We start from the raw sequence: 20144 nt of genomic DNA, 5'->3' as shown, positions 1-20144 counted from the left end.
CTCGAAAACGCCTATTTTGATGGAGATATGAAGTCACTAACACAGTTTTTTAAAGATAAAACTATTCTGTCATTTCTCTTTGTCTGCATTCCATATAATGTTGTCTGTGGAAGCTTGTATCTATTTTTTTTCTGTTAACAATAAATATATCAAGAACTCCCAAATGCCAAGAAGGATAATGTCTGAAATTCCTCCCCATAGTACAGAGACTGTGCTTAGATCTTGTAATGTGGTATTCAGGAAATGCAGGTCTCCAGATGTCCATCTCTCCACTTCCTTTGGGAACTGTTCTTGTTCTGAGAATAACACTTCAAAAGAAAACTTGTTTATTTTCAGCAGAAATTTTTCTTTCTATTACTAATTGAATAATCAGATGCAAAGAGCATAAGGACATTTTGTTAAGCTAATTCCAGAGTTCTCCAAAATAGTTTTTCCTTCTTTTTAAACTAAATTTTATTTTCAATTAACAAAAATATATTTTCTTTCCTCCCTCCAGGGGAAAAAAAAATAAGCCAACCCTTCTAGCAAATTTGCCTAGTTAAACAAAACAGATTCTCACATTGACCATAAATGTTTCTCATGCTGCAAGTTTAATCTGTCATCTCTCCATTAAGAAGTAGGTAGCATTCTTTATCACTGGACTTCTGGAGTCACAGTGGGTCATTACATTGATCAGGGAACCCACCAATCATCTCCTGAAATAAAACCCAAAAAGAAAACTTCAAGGAATATCATACCAAAATCCAGAGCTCCCCAAATCCAGAGCTCCCAAGTCAAAGGAAAAATATTGCAAGCAACCAGAAACACTTCCAAGACAACTTTCAAAAGTGATTTGTAGTTAGGCCACCAAAAATAAGTGTTGAGACCAGGAAAGACTATTTCCCAATAACTGATTATCACTAATTAATGATAAATCTGTTCAGAGGTAGCGTACTAACTCATTGTGTCTCAGTAAGCAACTTGGCAATCTTTTTCTTAGACCTTTGAAACTGGACAAGAAGTTGTCATGTTTGTTCAAGATGATTTTTTAAAAAAATGATTGAAACTTGAAGTTGTAGATAATATCCTACTCATTTAAAAAAAGCAATTATATATTTTTTTCAATTATCAGGCATTTTCCCACTTTCTATCTGCCCTACCTCACTGGGGAAAAATTAAAACCTTTGTATCACAAAAAGCATAGTTAAACAAAACAAATTCCCATATTGGCCGTGTCCAGAAACATACGTCTCGTCCTTAACATTTCTCTATCATGAGGTGGGCGCTATTATTATTAGTCATCGGTCCTCTAGAATCATGTTGATCATTGCATCAGAATTCTTAAGTCTTCCAAAACTGTGCATTTATTATAATATTGATGTTTTAGTATAAATTGTTCTGGTGTTGCTCATTTTGTTCTGTATCAGTTCATAAAAATCTTCTCAGGTTTGTTGAGTTATCAAATACTTCAATTTTATGTTATTCCCCAGGAGATTTGTTTGAAAATTATTGCAGAAATGATGACCTAGCTAACTTTGGACGATTTTGTTATGGAATCACTGTCATTTTGACTTATCCAATTGAATGTTTTGTGACCAGAGAGGTGAGCATTTACACTTCATTTTCCAGGTATATTCTTTGCACATGTAGTTTCTTTATTGACTTGATATTAGAATCATTTTTGTAAATATATGAATTCAAGACAGATTCTACCATTCCTTGTATTTCCTTTTACCTAATTAGCAGCAGAATTTAAAGAAAAGTTTTCATTTTTGAAATTCTAGAACCGAAAGGGACCTTAAAAATCATCTGATCCACCTCTATCATTTCATAGATGAAGCCATGAAACTGAAAGATTAAATAACTTGTTCCTGGCTAATTAGTGACAGGATTGGAATTAGACTTAACACTGCTCTCCAATTCCCAGAGCAGTGCTCAGTCCACTCCCCATCCAGTACTGCCGCCCATTCAGAGATTTATGACAAACTTTCACAAGCAGAATTAGTAAATCATGGTTAGGCTTGAGTTTATATTAACATAAGGTCAAATATTTATATAAGTGCATTCCATGGTTTTTCCTGGCACTTGGCACAGCCAAACTGAATTTTAAAAAAGAAAACCCTTATCCAAACTTTTTCATGACTTTTGCTTCTTAGATTTTTCTTTCCCCACAATCAAATCTATTTAAGCACAGAAGTAGCATGGGACAGAATGCCCTCAGTAGAATTAATTTAATTCAAATTATACATAGATACACACACATATACATATGTACATATGGGTATATATGTATATGTGTATGTGTCTCAAAATATTTTGTTCTTCCTTAAATCCCTAAATTTCAAATTTAAACCTTTAGCTTTGCCCCTATAAGAATGCATATACTTTTACATTTCATTAATATCTCCTTAGTTAATCTCTGATAACAATCACTATGACATCCCATTTAACTGGATTTGAGAACTTAAGAGAGATCTATATTAAGATGGAGGGGAGGTGTGGAGAGTAAAGGAAGTGTTTTGATTCTTGCCATACTGAAGTGAGAAAATGTGACTTTCGGGTGGTCCATCATGCAGTCCATTAAAAATCCTTTCGCATCCATTTGTAGTTTAATATGACTAATTCACAGTGAGCCTTTCAGAAGTCACATTGAGAAGGTCCCTGGATTTAGGAACTTATTCCTAGAGATTATTACTGAAGTGAATAGGCTTAATATATTAAGTGAACAGCCTGAAACTTAAACTGAATGTCCAACTTTACATGCTCTAAAAGGCAAAAAAGATATTTTGTGGGGGAGGTGGAGAGGTTTGGTCCAGACCTATGACTTCCTTGGAAGAGGAGATTCTAGGTATGAAAATTTCTCCCAAATTGTGTAGATTGGCAACTTGCCCAGGGTAACACATGTTCAAGATATGCTCCTTGAGAGTCAGGTATGACCATCTGTTCACTATATCATCCTGCTTCTCAGATAGGTACCTACCTAGCGCCAGTCATGGGCCAGGGACATCTTGAATATGTAATTCAAAACAGTGCTTATACTCTTTTGCTTAATTTTGTTTTCCAGTTAAGCATTCTCTCCTTCTTACTCTTCACATCCATCTTAAAAGAAAAAGAAAACCTTTGTGACAAAAAGACAGAGTCAAGCAAAGCAAATATCGCCATTGTCCATGTCCAAAAATGGTTGTCTCATTCTTTATCCCAAGTCTATCTCATCTCCATCAGGCAGTGGGTACCATAAATCCTTCAGAATTGTGGTTAGTCATTGTATTGATCAGATATCCCCTTTCAAAGTTGTTTGTCTTTATAATGCTATTGTTATTATATATTTGGTCTCCTGGTTATTCTTGCTTCACTTTTCATCAGTTCATACAAATTTTTTCAGGTTTCTCTGAGCTTATCATTTCCATTTCCATCATTTTTATGGAACAATAATATTATTTTATATTCATACACTATAATTTGTTGAACCATTTCCCAGATGATAGGCGCTATCTTACTTAGTTTTCAGCTCTTTGCCTTTATGAAAAGAGCTACCCCAAACATTTTTTGGGTCCTTTTTCTCTTTCTTTGATCGCTTTGGAATTTAGGTTTGAGAGATACATGACTGGATCAGTGGGTGTGCACATTTTAGGGACTTTTTGTGTGTCATGCTGAGTTGATTTCCAAAATAACTGGACCAATTCACAAATTTCCTCCCTTATAAATACTAATTAGTGGTATTTTTGTGAGGTTGTGAATACCCCAATTCATAGGCTTAAGTATGAGTTCTTAGTTCTTGGTAGAAGAAGAAAAAGAACTAAGGCTTGACTTCTAGATCAGCTTTGAAGGTATAGCTATCTTCTATTTTATTTTTTCTCCAGTCCTATCTCAAATCCAAATCTGGTTTTCAGATCAGAACTGATGCACTTTGTACACCCTGTTTAACTGGGAGCTAGGCATTAATTGTTCAAATCATTCCACCTTCAAGTTTACATCTTGCAGGACTTAGAACTGAGTATTTGGTTTCTTTGCTTGTTTTTTCTGTTTCTAACTACCATGAACTGGAAGAACAGATTAAAAACTCTGCTATGAGAATAGTAATTAGATAAAAGATACCTTCATTTACATCTCCATTACCTTTCCTCTTTCTTTTTATTCTTGTTTCCATGTATACACAAGCAAATACAGATACACACACACACACACACACACACACACACACACACACACACACACACACACACACACACCCTTATCATGTGGCATGAGATCAACCCAAGTTATTCAGAAGAAGAGTAGAGAGCATACAAAGTGTTATGTGAGTGCTGCCAAAATGTCCGTCAGCCTTAAAATAACTCCTTTACCACTGTTACAATTTTGAACTTTCAGTATAATTATTTTTAAAGGCCTTCCTGGGATTTGTATTTTAATTGGGTTAAGGTATTATGTAGGTTTTTTGTTTAGTTTAGTTCAGAACAGGCTTATAACTTGACCTACTTGGGAAACTCATGGTCTGGAAACTGTCTACTTACACAATTTGGAAACCCATATGTAACTTAGAGCCCTAAGCAACTGCCTAGATCACTGACAGATTGTGATTTTCCTGGAATCACTTAGTCAGTATGCATCAGAGACAAGACTTGAACTTGATTCCAAGGCCTGTTATCTATGAGACCATGCTATATTTTATCATTTCGGAGAAATTACCTATCTAGATAACACAGAAAAAAATATGAACTCCTTTCAAGCATTCTATAATCTCGTATTAGTCAACTGTTCCACCATTGTCATTTTTATGTATTCAGTTCAGCAAAATTTATTATATACCTCCCATGAAACACTGTGTTAGGTTCTGGACATACAAAGAAAAAATGGAAGAGTCCCAGCCCTCTAGAACTTTACATACTACTGGGCTGTATTCAAGAGGTAAACAAAAAAGTAACTACAAGCCAGTCTGAGGAGGAAAAGTATACTAACAAATCACTAATGAAAGCTTGATGGAAAGGCCACACTCTACCTGAGCCCTGAACGAAGCTAAGAATTCTAAGAGGCACAAGTAAAGTGGGGGGGAACCTTTGAAGAATAACCTTACCAAATAGGTAAGATTAGAGGAATAATTAGTAGGGCAGTGTAGCTGAAGCACCGACTACATGAAGGGGAGTAATAGGAAATATGGCTCAGATTGGGATGGACATTAAAGGAAAGCCTAGAGTTTAAAAAATATGTCCATATCTGTAAAGTAAGGAGCTTGGACTATTTGATCTATAACAATCGAGATTAATAATAATTAGATCAAGGTCCCAAATGATGTTTAGATCTTGGATCTAAATGGTCATCTAACTAGATGATGCCTTCCAGCCTTAGGAATTAACTAGTTTTAGGATTCAACTTTCTATGAGCCCTCCACTACATTCACTAACCTTTTTTTGTCTCTTTATGCTTCATGTATATAGTGTAGTCATTCATGACCTCATGACTTTGTTCATGCTCTTCTTACCTTCATGGAATGTCCTCCAGCAACACACAAGTCCATTCATTTCAAACTCAAGCTCAAGTTGAACCTTCTTCATGAAGGGTTTTGTGACTACTCCGGTCCACACAGTATTACTAGATAGTAAGCTCTCTGTCACTTGAAATATTCAAGAAGAGACTTTATCAGCATTGGCTGATAGAGGGTATTTCTGAACAATATGGGACCAAATTACTTCAAAGGTTTCCTTGCAGTTGTAAATTCTGTAAACTCTATCCATGAACTGCTAATATGCTGAGTCAGTACCAGAGAGTCAGTCAAACAGCATTTATTAAGTGCCTCCTGCAGACAGGCACTATGCTAACCATGTTAGCACTTTAATGTTGGTTTCATACTGTTCATTTGATTTTTCAAGATTGATTGCAAGCTCTTAAGAGCAGAGATTTCATACTTGGTACAACTTTTGTATTCCCCACAGTGTCTAACACGGTGTGGCATAAATAGTAAGTAATCAATAAATGCTTGTTGATTGAGTTTGTTATTCTCTAAAGAATGATGATCGGTTCCTCTCTATCCTCACTGAGAAAAGAACAAGAGAAAACAGCCTTCAACTGCAAGAGGGGATTTAGATGAAAACAAAGAAGCAATGAATCACTGAACAAAGTTGTAAAATCTCTTTTCTTAAAAACCTTTCTAATAAACAGCCATCTGTCTAGTTTATTTTAGTTGAAGACCTGTATGTATCCAGGGAAAAAGAATAACATGGGTCCTCAAGGCCTTTTCCATCACAAGGATAGATTGATTATATATTGTTGTGTGTGTTCATCCTTTGTTGCCGAAGAAGACCATGCCATCAGAGAAATAATGACATGACTTGCACTTGACTTTGTTTTGAGGGAGGGAGGGCTGTGCAAGTCACCAGCCTCACCTCTCCTCCAGAGTCATCTGAGTCCAGTGACCAGATATTCATCAGGATGACTGGAAATGACCCAGGATGAGGCAATTGGGGTTAAGTGACTTGCCCAAGGTCACACAGCTAGTGAGTGTCAAGTGTCTGAGGTGAGATTTGAACTCAGGTCCTCCTGACTCCTGCACTGATGCTCTATCCACTGCACCACCTAGATGCCCCAGATTATATCCTAAGGCTGATATTCCATTGTCTGTATGTCTGTAATGTTTTATTTCCTGAGCACAAAATGTGGTAATTAGCCTTACTGGTCATGTCAAGAATGTTTTGGAAAGAATAGACACATTACTAAATTTTGATTTGGGGCTTAAAGGCTTCAAATATGGATGTGTGCATTCATATACATATATACATGTATAGATACATATATAATATTCAAATATTTTGTCTAGTAGTATAATACTAAACATATCCTATCCAACAGTTGCATACAATTAACATTTTCTGGGAAGGCATCACAGCAAAGCATTGTTTGTTAAGAAGTGACTGATGCATCAAAAAGCTGTGTATGAAGAAAAAATACATAAATATGAAACAGACACTCAATTTTCTAAATCTTATCTTTTTTGACAGGTAATTGCCAATGTTTTCTTTGGTGGAAACCTTTCAAAAATTTCCCATGTTATGGTGACAATGGTCATCATTGCTATCGCCACACTAGTGTCATTGATGGTTGATTGCCTCGGGATCGTGCTGGAATTCAATGTAAGTGTAACTAAATTATTTCCTTCTTCCATTCCAAAGAACAGAACAGGTCTACATTCAGTAAAGGATATGTTCTCCTTAATAAGATATGTTTTCAAATTGCAATAAAGAACATTCTGAAATATATATTTATTCCATGATTGACGATGTATAGTATTTGTAGTGCTTCCCATGTGCTATTAAAGTATAATCTTACAGATTTTGAATTTTCTTTACCAAGCAAAAACATAGGCAGATAAACTCACTTATCCTTCATCTCCAAACAGTTGCCAAATTGTGTCTTTCTACCTCCATAGCATCTTTGTACTCACACAGATACCACCCTGCTTCAGGTCCTCATCCCTTCTAACCTGGACTTTTTCAAGAGCTGCATTTATCTCCTTGCTTCATGTCTCTCCTCTCTCATATGCATCCTCCACAAAGTTACCAAAATGATTTTTCTAAAGTTACACATGTTAATCATGTCTTTCCTTTACTCAATGGAGTTCAGTGTCTCTTTCTTTTCTCTAAGACCAAAGATAAGCATCTCTGTTTATAACTTTTAAAGCCTTTATAACTTGATTCCAACATACTTTTCCATTCTAGTACTTTTTATGTACATATCATAGAATGGGAGCTTCTTGAAGGCAGGAACTATTTCATTTTTTTCCCCTCTGTATCCCCAGTTTCTGGCACATCATGACTTCTTAATATAATACTTGTTGATAGATTGGTGGCTGTGTGTATAAAAGATAATTATCTATCCATATCATGGATACGATCTATCATCAAGTTGTGACCACTCTTCCTGCAAACTTCTCTTTCTTTGTAAACCTAGAAGCAGTGCATAAATTTGATTTACTGTTAACATCAATTTCTTTCTCTTCAGTCCAGCTGCTACCACCTTAATTCTAGATCCTCCCTACTATGTGTCTGGATTGCTTTAACAAGAACCATCTAGACTTGCTATTCTCTTTGATTCCAGGTTATTCTCCTCTAATCTATTCAACACACTACTACTCTTCTTTCTTAATCACTACTTTCATCATGTCACTCTACTACTCAAAAACCTTATTTTCTAATCCATTAAAACTAAACCCCTCCATTACAGTCCATCTCAACCCACATCATAAGCCCAGTGCCTAAAACAAAGACAAAAAAGAACATTCCCTTCCCTGAAGTTGTTTACATGTTCTGAAGATACCACAAGCACACAGATAAGTATGATAGAAGGTGGAGAGTGAAGGGGGCAGAGGAGAGATCAGACAGTGTTCTAGAAAAATTTGATGAGGAAAAAGAATGCAAACAGCAAGGGAGCATCATAGGATATGATACCTTAGCTGAGAATTGAATGATGATTTGGAATCTGGAAAATAGCATTTCATTCATTCATTTCATATCTACAAGAGTCTACTATGTGTCAGGCACTGGGTTAGGCACTAAGAATAAAAAGAAAAAATAAATGAAACACTTCCTGCCCTCATGATGCTTAAATTCTAATTGGGCAAAGCACAGATACAAATCAGTAAACAGAAAATATATGCAAAGTAAATATAAAGTAATTTTGAAAGGAGGGCATTAGCAATTGAGAGGACCAGAAGAGGACCTGAGTAGAAGATGGCATAAATCTGCACCATGAAGAAAGCTAGAAATTCCACGAGGCAAAAGTGGCAAGAGTGGGCATTCTAGGCATGAGGATCAGCCTATGCAAAGGTACAGAGAGAGGAGATAGAATGCCTTGTATAGAGAACAATAAGTTGATGCGTGAGGCCAGAAAGTAGAGGGTATGATACTAGTACTGTCTTTTCACACAGCAGCTGTTGTGGGAAACTTGAAACTGTACAACACTACAGAAATGTGAGCTCTTGGGGCAGCTAGGTAGCACAGTGTATAGAGCATTGATCCTGGAATGAGGAGGACCTGAGTTCAAATCTGAGCTCAGCCCCTTGGCACTTACTAGCTGTGTGACCTGGGCAAGTCATTTAGACCCCTTGCCTTAGAGAAAGAAAGAAATCTGAGGTACTCTTCACGGATGATAGTTTACTACATGCTAGGTACTTGTAATGTTTCATGGTGATGCTTCTTCCCCTTGTGTCCCCTCTGTAGTTAAAAATCACAGAAAATTCATTGCTGTCAGATGTGCTAGGCATGAAAGATCATTCTATGCAAATTCATGATGGCAGAAAAAGAAAAGTAGAGTTTGGGGGCTAGCTAATAGTCCAGTCTGACCAGGACATATAGAGTCTGTAAGGAGGAATAACATGAAAAGGCTAAAAATCTAGACTAGATTCAACTTGTGTAGGTCCCTAAATACCAAGCCTAATGGGTTTGCTCTTTATCCTACAGGCAATAGTGATCTGATGAAAGTTTCTTATCAGGGTAAGGGCATAATCCAACCCATGCTTTAGAAAATTTCTTTTGGCAGCCATGAAAAATAGATTAGACAGAGGAGATCCTGGAGGTAAGGAGAACATTTTAAGAGATATTACACTAATCCAGGTATTATGATGATGAAGTAACAAGAAAGTGAACGTGGGTGTTGGTAACTTGAGTAAAAAGAAGAGATTATGGTGGAAGATGTTATAGAGGGTGAATCCAAAAGACTCGACAGTGACTTTGACATTGGGCACTATTGATTCAAATCAAAATTCTGCTTCAATGCCCACTTCAAGTTCTGTCTTCTTCTCTGAAGGGAGACTGGCTAGCATAGTTCTTGTGAATATACTCCCCCTCCCCCCATTCTTCTCTGATTTCATATCACCCTTTCAATCTTTACTGCACAATTTACTTGTACCAAAGTTCAAGACCTTTTAGAGGTAGTATAAAAAATCACACTCTCAGAACTGGAATGACCTCAGAAGTTTATCTCATCTACTCACATTAAAACAGGAATCTCCTCTGTGGTACCCTAGACAAGTGGTTCTCCAGCCTCTGCTTGAAAATAAATAATGAGGGAACCCACTGCCTCCCCAAAGAGCCCATGTCATTTTTGGATAGTGCTATTTCTTTGTAATTTTTTTTACCTGCCTTTTGGTATAATGGAATGTGCACTGACTCTGTGGTCAGAGGGCCTGGGTTCAAACCCTACCTCTGACATTTCCTACCTATATAACCTTGGACAAAGAAATCACTTAGACTTCAATTTCCTTATAAAATGAAGGTATTGGATTAAGTCTCTGAAGTCCCTTCCTATGATGGTGGTGGTGGTGTTGTTTAAGGATATAATGTAATGTAGTCATTAAGGCACTGGACTAGGTAGTAGTAAGTTCCTTAGCCTCACTGTGACTCAGTTTCTTCCTCTGTAAAATGAGATTGGATTTGATGACCTCTAAGTTTCTTCCTCGCTTTAAATATATGATCCTATGATCCCTCCATGAAAACTGAAATCTGCCTCTGCAACTTCCACCCACTACTCCCAGTCCTACTATCTGGAAACAAGCAGCATTAATCTAATCTCTCTTGTATAGGACAGCCCTTTAAATATTTGAAGACAGCAATCAGGGTCCCACCCCATCCCAAGAAGGGGTAACTAACCAGCCCCAGTTCCTTTAGCAGATCCTCTTCTGTCATAAGCTCTCTTGATGCAGCCTAAGATTATATGTGCCATGTTCCATACCAACTCACTTTGGACTACTTATAGTAGGCCAAATCCTATTCACCTTTGTCACACAAACTGCTATCAAGCCAAACCATTCCTATCTTGTATTTATGAAGCCAATTTCTGGACCTAAATATCAAAATTTCCATACTCTTATTCAATTTCAGTACTTTAACAAAGATGAGTTGGCTCTTAGTAATCACCATTTCCCATCGCAAATGCTTGCAAACCATCCCTTAATAATATGTTCTAGAAGTTTGCCAAGGATTAGCATCAGGCTTACTAGCCTAGAGTTTACAAAACCCATTATCTTCCCCTTTTTAGAAAATCAGTACAGCATTTGCCCTTCTTAAGTCTTAAGGCAATGATCTCATTCTCTGTCTCATTTACTAGTTCTTTGGAAATACTAGATTCTGTTTTATGAGGGTCACTGGATTTACTAGATAGACATTAACTCACCTTCTCCAGTCCCCAAAGATAGAGGGGAAGAAAGCATACAGGCCACATACCACATCCCCAAGCTGTGGAATGAGGGCAACTAGAAAGACTGACACATGAATGGTTGGGGTTGAGATAGGATAGCATGCCCCAAGAACAGTGTTCAGGGCAGTAGAGCCACCTTACAGACTGGAGAAGAACAAACTATTCCCATCCATTAGCTACACTCTCTTCATAAATTCAATATGGACCTACGGGAGCCAAGAGAATAAGACAAGGCACCATGCTGAAGAAAAGGGAACTGATGGGAGGGGACAAGTGCTGAAGACACTCCTCTGCCTGCTCCAAAATTTTGTCTCTCCCTTATGCTTACTGTGTCACTACAAATCATTTTATATGCCAACTTTGCATATCTCTGATAGCATGTCTTGTATTTTGCTTGACACATAGTAAATGCTTACTGAACCCATGTTGACTCTTTACATTCTGTTAGTTGTGGCTGTGCAACTTAACTGCAAACTCCTTGAGAGGAGAGTCTGATGTATGTTATACTATCTCGGTGTCCCTCACACAAACTGGAGGAGAAATTAGCACATAGTGTAGGTAATTCTTTACTCTACTACTCTACATAGTTCAGAAATTATTTTTACAAATTTTCAAGAATGAGAATTAGATGCCTGGCACAGGAAAGTACAAATAACTTTAAAGTGATTGGGAACATCATCTGTACAATAAATGATCAACGTGGCCATTTCTGGCTCAATTATTTACTATTTTATGGAATGTCTCATTTGAACTCATCTATTTTTTATTAAATAGAATATTACTACAAGAAGAATGAATGTCTTTAATTTCTTCACTACTCTACACTATATAGCATCCTGCTACATGTTCAAATCTGGCCTCAAACACTTAACTGTGTGATCCTGGGCAAGTCACTTAACCCTGTCTGCCTCAGTTTCTTCATCTGTAAAATGAACTGGAGAAAGAAATGGCAAACCACTCCAGTATCCTTACCAAGAAAACCCCAAATAAGATCATGAAAGTTGGAGGTGACTGAAATGACTAAACATTCAAACAGCTTTCTGTTCCTCCTTCAAGACAGACATACAGACATTCCTAATGCCACAAGATTGGTGCATTCCAGTCCTTTTGGCCATAAAGCAAGTTCCTTACTTCCCTGAGCTGCCTTCTATAAAAAATCAGAAACAGATTTCCACATATAAAGTCTTCCAATCAACTGACACTTTTGTGTATTAAAATGGTATAATGGTATTGTAGGGTGACCAGCAAGCCAGTCAGTATTTGGTGTGTGAGTGGCAGAAACGAGGTGAGTGATAAGGAGTAGGGATAAAGTCAAAAGATGTCTAAGACGTGTACTCTGGCCTAAGCAAGACTGTATGATATGATTGGTGATGATGTCTCATGCCTTAAAACACACACACACACACACACACACACACACACACACACACATTTGGCAGCTGATACTAAATTAGGTAGGACAGACTAAAAGGGCTAGTGACCCATGTTTCCTTTTAGGTGACAATGGACAGAAAGCTGAGCCTGGAGTCAGGAAGATCTGCATTCAAATCTGACCTCAGATACTAACCAGCTATATGACCTTGGGCAAGTCACTTAACCACTGTTTGCCTCAGTTTCTTCAACTGTCAAATGGTTATAATAATTATACCTACCTTCCAGGGTTGTCGTGAGGACTGAATGAGATAATCATAAACTCTTTAGCGCAGCACCTGGCATGTGTGTAAATGTTTTATTGTTGTTGTTGTAACATTTTATAAGACTGTCCTGAAACTAGGTTCTCCCCTTCACCTTGAGCTCCAAAGTATGCAAAGAACTCAGCTCCCTCCTCTGTAAATTCTGTAAGTCAAAAACATTCCACCCCTTCAGTTTACAGAAATGTGATACCTGCGGATAGGCTGTGACAGTGGGGTTGTGTTTAAATGCCTGGAAAGGAAACAAAAATAGAACCTTAAGAGGAAAATATTATCCCTGTTAATAAGCTTTGGCACTTTGGCAATCCTGTTTGATTGAGACTGCTGAGCAGCTGTGCGAACCTCACAAATGAGACGTGCAAATAGCATCACTGTCTTCATTTTACAAAACCACAGTAACATTTACCAGGATTTGTCTTTGGATTTCTTCACAAATGCTCAGTCTATAATTGCTTCTGAATGCTCCTTCAGACTGCCACACTTTTCTAAACCTCTTGCTTAAAATAATACTATAACCCTAAAGAAATTGTATTCCACAGGGCATTTTGCATCCTGGCCATCCTTGGACTGAAGAAGTGGTAAAGGTGCTCTGAGTTGGATTAGACTAAGTGACTGTGGTGAAAGGGAGGAAGTGGATAATACCATTCTAGCACTACCATTAATGTGAGGCTTCCAATAGCAACCTTATACTGGTGCTATGATGACATCATCTCCCTGATTCCCCAGGGTAGGAAGGCAATCACTTAAATGTTCCCATTCCTTATCCCATGGGACAGTGAGACAGTGAAACTGTCTTTTTTCCTCTTCTTGTGATTATAACTCAGTTTCCAATCTCAACCAGAAAATGAATGGTCAAACAGAGGGCATTAGGTTAATTAGGAATAAGAAAACTTATGCTCAAATATCTAAGAACAAAGTCAGGGGCAGCTAGGTGGCACAGTGAATAGAGAACTGGTCCTGGAGTCAAGAGGACCTGCGTTCAAATCTGACTCAGAAACTTGCTAACTGTGTGACCCTGGGCAAGTCACTTAATCCTGATTGCTTCCCAAAAAAGGAGGGGGCGCAGAACTAAGTCATTATATCTTTCCTGCTTGTATTTTTGGAACTGAGATTGTTGGGGAATAGGGACAAAACATATCTAGATAGCTAGATACATACGTACATATATACAATGGCCAACAGGTAGTAAAGTAGTAGTCTTCTCTTAAGCATTCTTTTTCTACCATTTAAAGTTACTCCAGAGTATGGTGTCTGCAGAACATGCCATAAAGATTACATCCTTCATTTTGTTGATCTGAAGAAGAGTGAGAGCAGCTCAGGAAGGGTTTTCAGGTTATGAAAAGGACAGAGTATATTTTGTTAATAGAGAAGTATGACTAATCAATTATTAGACTAAAAAGTAGAAGAAAATTCAGATGAAAAATACAAATTGCCAGTTCTGCAGAAAATAATATGCAACACAGCTACAGAATGCTGTACAAGGTAGAAGAGACCTAGGGTAGATGCAGTTCTACGGAATTTGTTTTAAAAACTCAGTATAGTTATTTCTAAAGGTGATAAGTACTAGTCAATTCCCTTCACAAGGAATCCTGAAACAAGGAATGGGCTTGTATCTTCATCCCTCACTATGGGGTGCTGTTTCATACTCTCTAGTCTTTCTTTAGCTTTTATTAGCTTTTCATCTGCTCTACTCAACTTAGAGATTCTGATTCAATGGAGAAGCAAGGTTTGCTAAAAAAAAAAAAAAAAAAAAAAAAAAATCCCCTAAATGAATGAGGTCATGGAGACTTAGCAATGGACTCTAATTCTTTGTCCTGATGTTCTGGTGAAGCTAAGGGATCACAGATTTGTGGTGGGAAAGGACTTTCATTGTAGGATCATAGATTTAGGACTGGGGTAGCCTCATTATTTTTTACATGGAGATTGAGCTCTACAATCACACAGCAGCTTTGAACACAGGTCGTCTGGATCCAAATCCAGTCATGCTGCCTCCAGTTGTCTTTTGGGATCAACTTTAGGAAGTATGATATGTTATAAGAAATCAGGCAAATCTTGCTGTTCTGTTGTTTAGTCGTTTCTGATTCTTCATGCCCCCATTTGGGGGTTTTCTTGGCAAAGCAACCACTGTAGTGATTTACCATGTCCTTCTCTAATTCACTTTTCTGATGAGGAAACTGAGGCAAATAGAGGTTAAGTGACTTGCCCACGGTCACACAGGTAGTAAGTGTCTAAGGCCAGATTTGAACACAGAAAGATGAGTCTTCCTGACTCCGGATGTGACACTCTATCCACTAACCACCTAACTGCCCTAAATTGAAATTTTAATTGATTAGTAAAATAGTCTTATCCAAATAATCTTTTAAAAGTAAAACTCAGGCAAGATAATATAGCTCCAAGTAAATCTGAAATACTTATTTTGGACACATACCATTAAATTGAAGAGAAATGAATATGATTAAAGGAATTAAGGAGACTGAACTTTCTCTGGGATTAAAGTTGTTACATTACTTAACTCTCTAATAACCAGAATTGGATTAATAACAAGAAAAGAATCATGTGGCCCAGTGAGAGAGGAATTAAAGGATAAAATTAGGAAAAAATATTCATTTGAGCTTGAGGAGTAGCTGAGGAAAATGCCTCACATAGATATTAGTTGTAGCCTATGTGAAGTGGTGGAAACTTTACTTGCCACATATAAAAGATCACATCATACTTGTAAGTGTGTTAGCAGTTGAATTGATGAATGTTCTATTTATAGGATGGTAAAATATTAGACCTTTACAGGTCTTGCTTTATTTCTTTATTGTACAACATATAATGACATGCTTCCAAAAGCAGACACAGTGTCCTCAATTTGAAAGAGTGCAATTTTTCAAAGCAAATAAAATTATAATGGGCATGCTGTCAATGTTGACATCTATTATCAGACTTGCCATCATTTTGGTGGAATTCTCAGGGCTAACTCCTGATTACTAAAGCTTTTGCAGATCCTGAGACAGGAACCTTGTGTTCAGACCCAACATCTGACCAAACTTCCTCCACTCCAAACATTAGCTTTATAATAATTAGATTTCTTCCTAGTAACTGCTTTCTCAATTGTGAGAAGCATAAAATAAACATAATAGTCATTGGTTTGCCTGGTCCAGTACATTGTCATTGGAACAGTTCCAAGAGCCTAAAGAGCCATTATCCCCTTAAGAGGAACTGTTGGCAACATTATGCTTTAGTATTGCTTCCACGCCTCTGTGGTTCTAGATGAATAAGCATCACATATGTTTATTCCTGCCTAGAAGTAGGTTTTTGAAGAGTACAGTATAGTCTTTCTATATTTCCATTTGATATGTTTAGGAGCCTTTATTTCAAAGCAATAGAGCAATAACATTTATTTCAATAGAAACAGGGATTGAGCCAGTTCAGGATCTTCTATAATACACCCAATACACCTTAGTCAGTTCCTCATTATGTGGCCAAAGTCTGAGCAATTCACTGATGCATTCAAACCTGGCTCAATTGGAAATAAACATTTTTTGCTCTCCACATTAGGTACCAGTCATACATTTTACAGTTGGGTTTTCTAAATGGAAAATAAAAAGCAACTGAGTTTTTTTTTTTTAATTGGAAGGCATTTTTATAGTCATGTAGTGTTATCTCATTCCCACAGAGGGTTAGTAAATCCTATTCAGTGACTTTTCTGGTCTGTGGATTTCTTCCCCAAACTACAGGGGAAAGCCAGGTGGTGGTGTGGATAGAGCACTGGGTCCAACCTGAGTTCAAATCCAACCTCAGACACTTAACTAGCTGTGTGACTCTGAACAAGTCACTGAACCTCTGTCTCCTTCAGTTTCATCAACTCTAAAATGAGGTTAATAATAAGACTTACTTGGCACAGTGGAGAGAGTTCTGGCCCTGAAGTTAGGAAGACTCATCTTCCTGAGTTCAAATCTGACCTCAGATATTTACTAGCTGTGTGACCCTGGGCAAATCACTTAACTCTGTTTGCTTCAGTTTCCTCATCTGTAAAATGAGCCGGAGAAGGAAATGGTAAATCACTCCAGTATCTTTGCCAAGAAAACTGAATCACAGAGAGTCAGACATGACTGAACGACAACAAACTCAAAGCAGTTGTATGAATCAAATGAAAAAAAATTGTAAATGCTTACTTAGCACGGTGCCCGGTACCTGGTACACAGCAGGCATTATATAAATGCTTGTTTTCTTCCCTCTTTAATCCTGCTTCAATTCAGTGTCTCCAAGTACCCGGGATTCAAAGACAAAAATGAAATCATTTCTACCTTCAGGGAGTTTGAATTCTAAAAGTGTTTTTCTGTCTGGCTTAAGCCTATCCAAAACCTTGTGAGATAACGAGTGCAGGTATCATCTCTGTTCTGCACAGGAGACTCCGTGAAGCTGAGTAACTTATTGCTTCTCAGCATCTAGGAAGGTGTTCCCGACTCTGACAGCAGCACAACATTGGGATGCCTTTCGTGTTCATCGTCTCCCAAATCCTGAAGCCTGTAGTGCCACTGTAGTTTCTATTCCCTTTTGCCATTTTTTAATCGGCATTGTTGCTCATTATCTAATTTTGTAAACCTTAATTGGTCCATGTTCTTTTTATCAAGGCATTTCCAAAGTTATCAAGGTTTTATCAAGGTTATCAAGGCATTATCAAGGTTTTCCAAATCGATAACAACTGGAGATTGTGCTTCCATTAAAGCTACTCTGTAGATGTCATCTGTTCTTTCTTTTCCACATTCAGAAGATTTGCCTTTACAAATGTTATTGAAGGCAAAGTGTGGCAGTACCAGAAAATAAAGCAAACCCTCTAAAAATACTGCTTTTGTGAAAAAATTTAAGTATGAATCCAGTTAAATCCAACAACCTTCTATATGTGCCTTAGTCATGTGGTCTAAAAGGTGAAATTTTTTGTTGTCAAACCTTTAAATTAAAAGCTTCTATCCTGTTTTTTAATAAACTGCTAAGGATGGTCAATAACACCCATAGCAGGAGAGGGGAAAAGAGAATGTTGACAACATATAGAATGACTAAGTCCCTCTTTCTTAATTATATATTTTGTCTCCTAACCTCTGTTTTCAATCTGACATTTTCCCCTTTGGTTGAATTTATCCACATTCTAATCTAGTCTGGTGAATTAGCCAGGCTACTTAGACCCCCATGTCTATTTGCAAAGGTAATGAGTGTGTTTGGTTTTACTCAGAGGAGGGTTTAGACACGCTATTTATTGCTAAGTGCATTTAGAGTGCCATTTTTCCTGTTTTTATTTACATGGTTATACACTTAAATTTACACTGAGGAGGCTTCCCGGATGAAAGGGGAAGATGTGCTTCCCAAAATATCTAATCTCATACTAACAAAGGTTTAGGCACTTTATATTTGACAGTCTGCCAAGGTGTATAGAAAAATAAAGAACTAACATAACTAAAAATAAAAGAAATTTCTAGAATTTGTCTAAAATAAATCTTTATACCTTATTTCACTGACTATGGGAATTATAAGTTTTAGTTTGATAAATAGGATATTTGAACAAAATTGTGGTATCGATAAGCACATTTCTTAAAATGATTCACACATGCATTTGCACAAAAAGGTTTGTCATGGTATTCACAAGAAATATTCTTATTCTTAAACATATGTTGAAGTCATAATAGCTTAAGAAAGTTGTTTGTTTACCTACACTGTTGTGATTTGATGTTCACATTTTAAAGTCTTATAAGTAGAAATAACACTGGATTTAGCAGTCAGGAAGCCTGAGTTCTATATCTGACTCTGCCTATCTCTCTGATCTTGGGTGGGCTACCTTGCGCCCCTCTGGGTTTCAGTCCAAAGAAGGGACTGAACAAGATTAGCTCTGAGGTCCTTTCCACTTCTAATATTCTTTGGGTCTGTGATTACAAAATCCTGTATTTGTAAATATACTCTGAGAAGAGTAAAACAATTCTTAAATCCTTTGACATTTTCTCCTCCTCCTTTCTGATTCAGTTCAAGTCATTAAATAAATTTTAAAGAACCATTACAAAGACTCTTTTGTTTGGTAACTGTCTGAGAAAAAAAGTGTTTGTTCTGCCAAATTACCTTGTTTCTTCTCATTTCCAACTCACAGGGTGTCTTCTGTGCAGCTCCACTTATTTTTATTATCCCTGCGGCTTGTTATCTGAAGCTTTCTGAGGAAAGATGGATCCACCCAGACAAGATTATGGCCAGCGTGATGCTTCTTAATGGTGTGGTTGTGATGGTAGTTGGATTCGTCATGGCAGTTCTGCATCCCCAAGATTGCAGCCATGGGCAGGAAATGGCCTATTGCTTTTCTACAAATGCCTCTTTCTTCAATATCTCATCTTCTCTGGAATCAACAACACAACCTCCTGTTTTGAATATTAGTACTTTCTAGTGATTTAGTTGCTAATAAAAATATGGCAATATCATATTTTTATGTGATTTATAAATTTTGAGCTGTGCAAATGTATTCCTCTCTGTTCCTTCTCATTCTTGGTTCAGGAGATATCCTTAATACCCTAGTTTTTATTCCGATTTCATTTTCTTTTCTATTGTGAGGCCATGCCTGTGATTGGAAGAAGGAAATAAATTTGGTTGGATTTTTGTTTTGCAGCAGGACACACGTCTTTGAGTGAGAAGTGTAGTCTTTAAAATCTACTAGCTTCTCCCAAATTATAATATTATAATGAATATTATAAAATCTTCAAGATCTATTCTTTAAAAGGAAAGAAAGGAAAAAAAGAAAAGAAAAAGGCCAACAAAGATATCTACATTGAAATTAGGTAAGATGTAACTATCCAGTGATAAAACTCTTTTTGAGTAAAGTGATATAATAAACTACCTGTTTTATTTTGTGTTTTTCTAGAGCATGAGCATCTTTTCTGCCAAACCTAATTTCTTTTCTTCCTAATTTCCTTATTACTGTCAAGGTTACTATTATCCCCCCAAATTTGAAACCTGGGGGTCATCCTCCTTGATTCCTCACCTTCACACCCCCTCTCCCCCATCTAATCTATTGCCAAGTACTGTCAACTTTACCTTTGTAGGGGCAGCTAGATGGTGCAGTGGATAGAGCACCAGTGCAAGACACCTCAGACACTTGACACTCATTAGCTGTGTGACCTTGGGCAAGACACTTGACCCCAGTTGTCTTCTCCTGGGTCATCTCCAGTCATCCTGATGAATATCTGGTCACTGGATTCAGATGGCTCTGGAGGAAAGTGAGGCTGGTGACCTGCACAGTTCTCCCTCACTCAAAACAAAGTCAAGTGCAAGTCATGT

At 37.3% G+C, this 20144-nt stretch overlaps 1 protein-coding gene across 8 annotated transcripts in view; it reads left to right on the top strand.

Moving 5' to 3' along the window:
- The window catches only part of SLC38A11 (solute carrier family 38 member 11), a 148559-nt gene extending 128840 nt beyond the window's left edge, over window positions 1-19719 (top strand). For all 8 annotated transcript variants that reach the window (XM_072612183.1, XM_072612181.1, XM_072612179.1 and 5 more), the window contains 3 exons: window positions 1470-1582; window positions 6969-7100; window positions 18970-19719. In XM_072612183.1, the coding sequence (XP_072468284.1) occupies window positions 1470-1582; window positions 6969-7100; window positions 18970-19257 (533 nt within the window). In that variant the 3' untranslated portion in view covers window positions 19258-19719. The remainder of the gene's footprint in view (window positions 1-1469; window positions 1583-6968; window positions 7101-18969) is intronic.
- The last annotated feature ends 425 nt before the right edge of the window (window positions 19720-20144 follow it).

This window comes from Notamacropus eugenii, chromosome 5 (genome assembly GCF_028372415.1).
Source record: "Notamacropus eugenii isolate mMacEug1 chromosome 5, mMacEug1.pri_v2, whole genome shotgun sequence".
Taxonomy (NCBI): Eukaryota; Metazoa; Chordata; class Mammalia; order Diprotodontia; family Macropodidae; genus Notamacropus; species Notamacropus eugenii.
The sequence above is the reverse complement of the archived record's forward strand: the minus strand, read 5'-3'. Positions and strand labels throughout refer to the sequence as shown.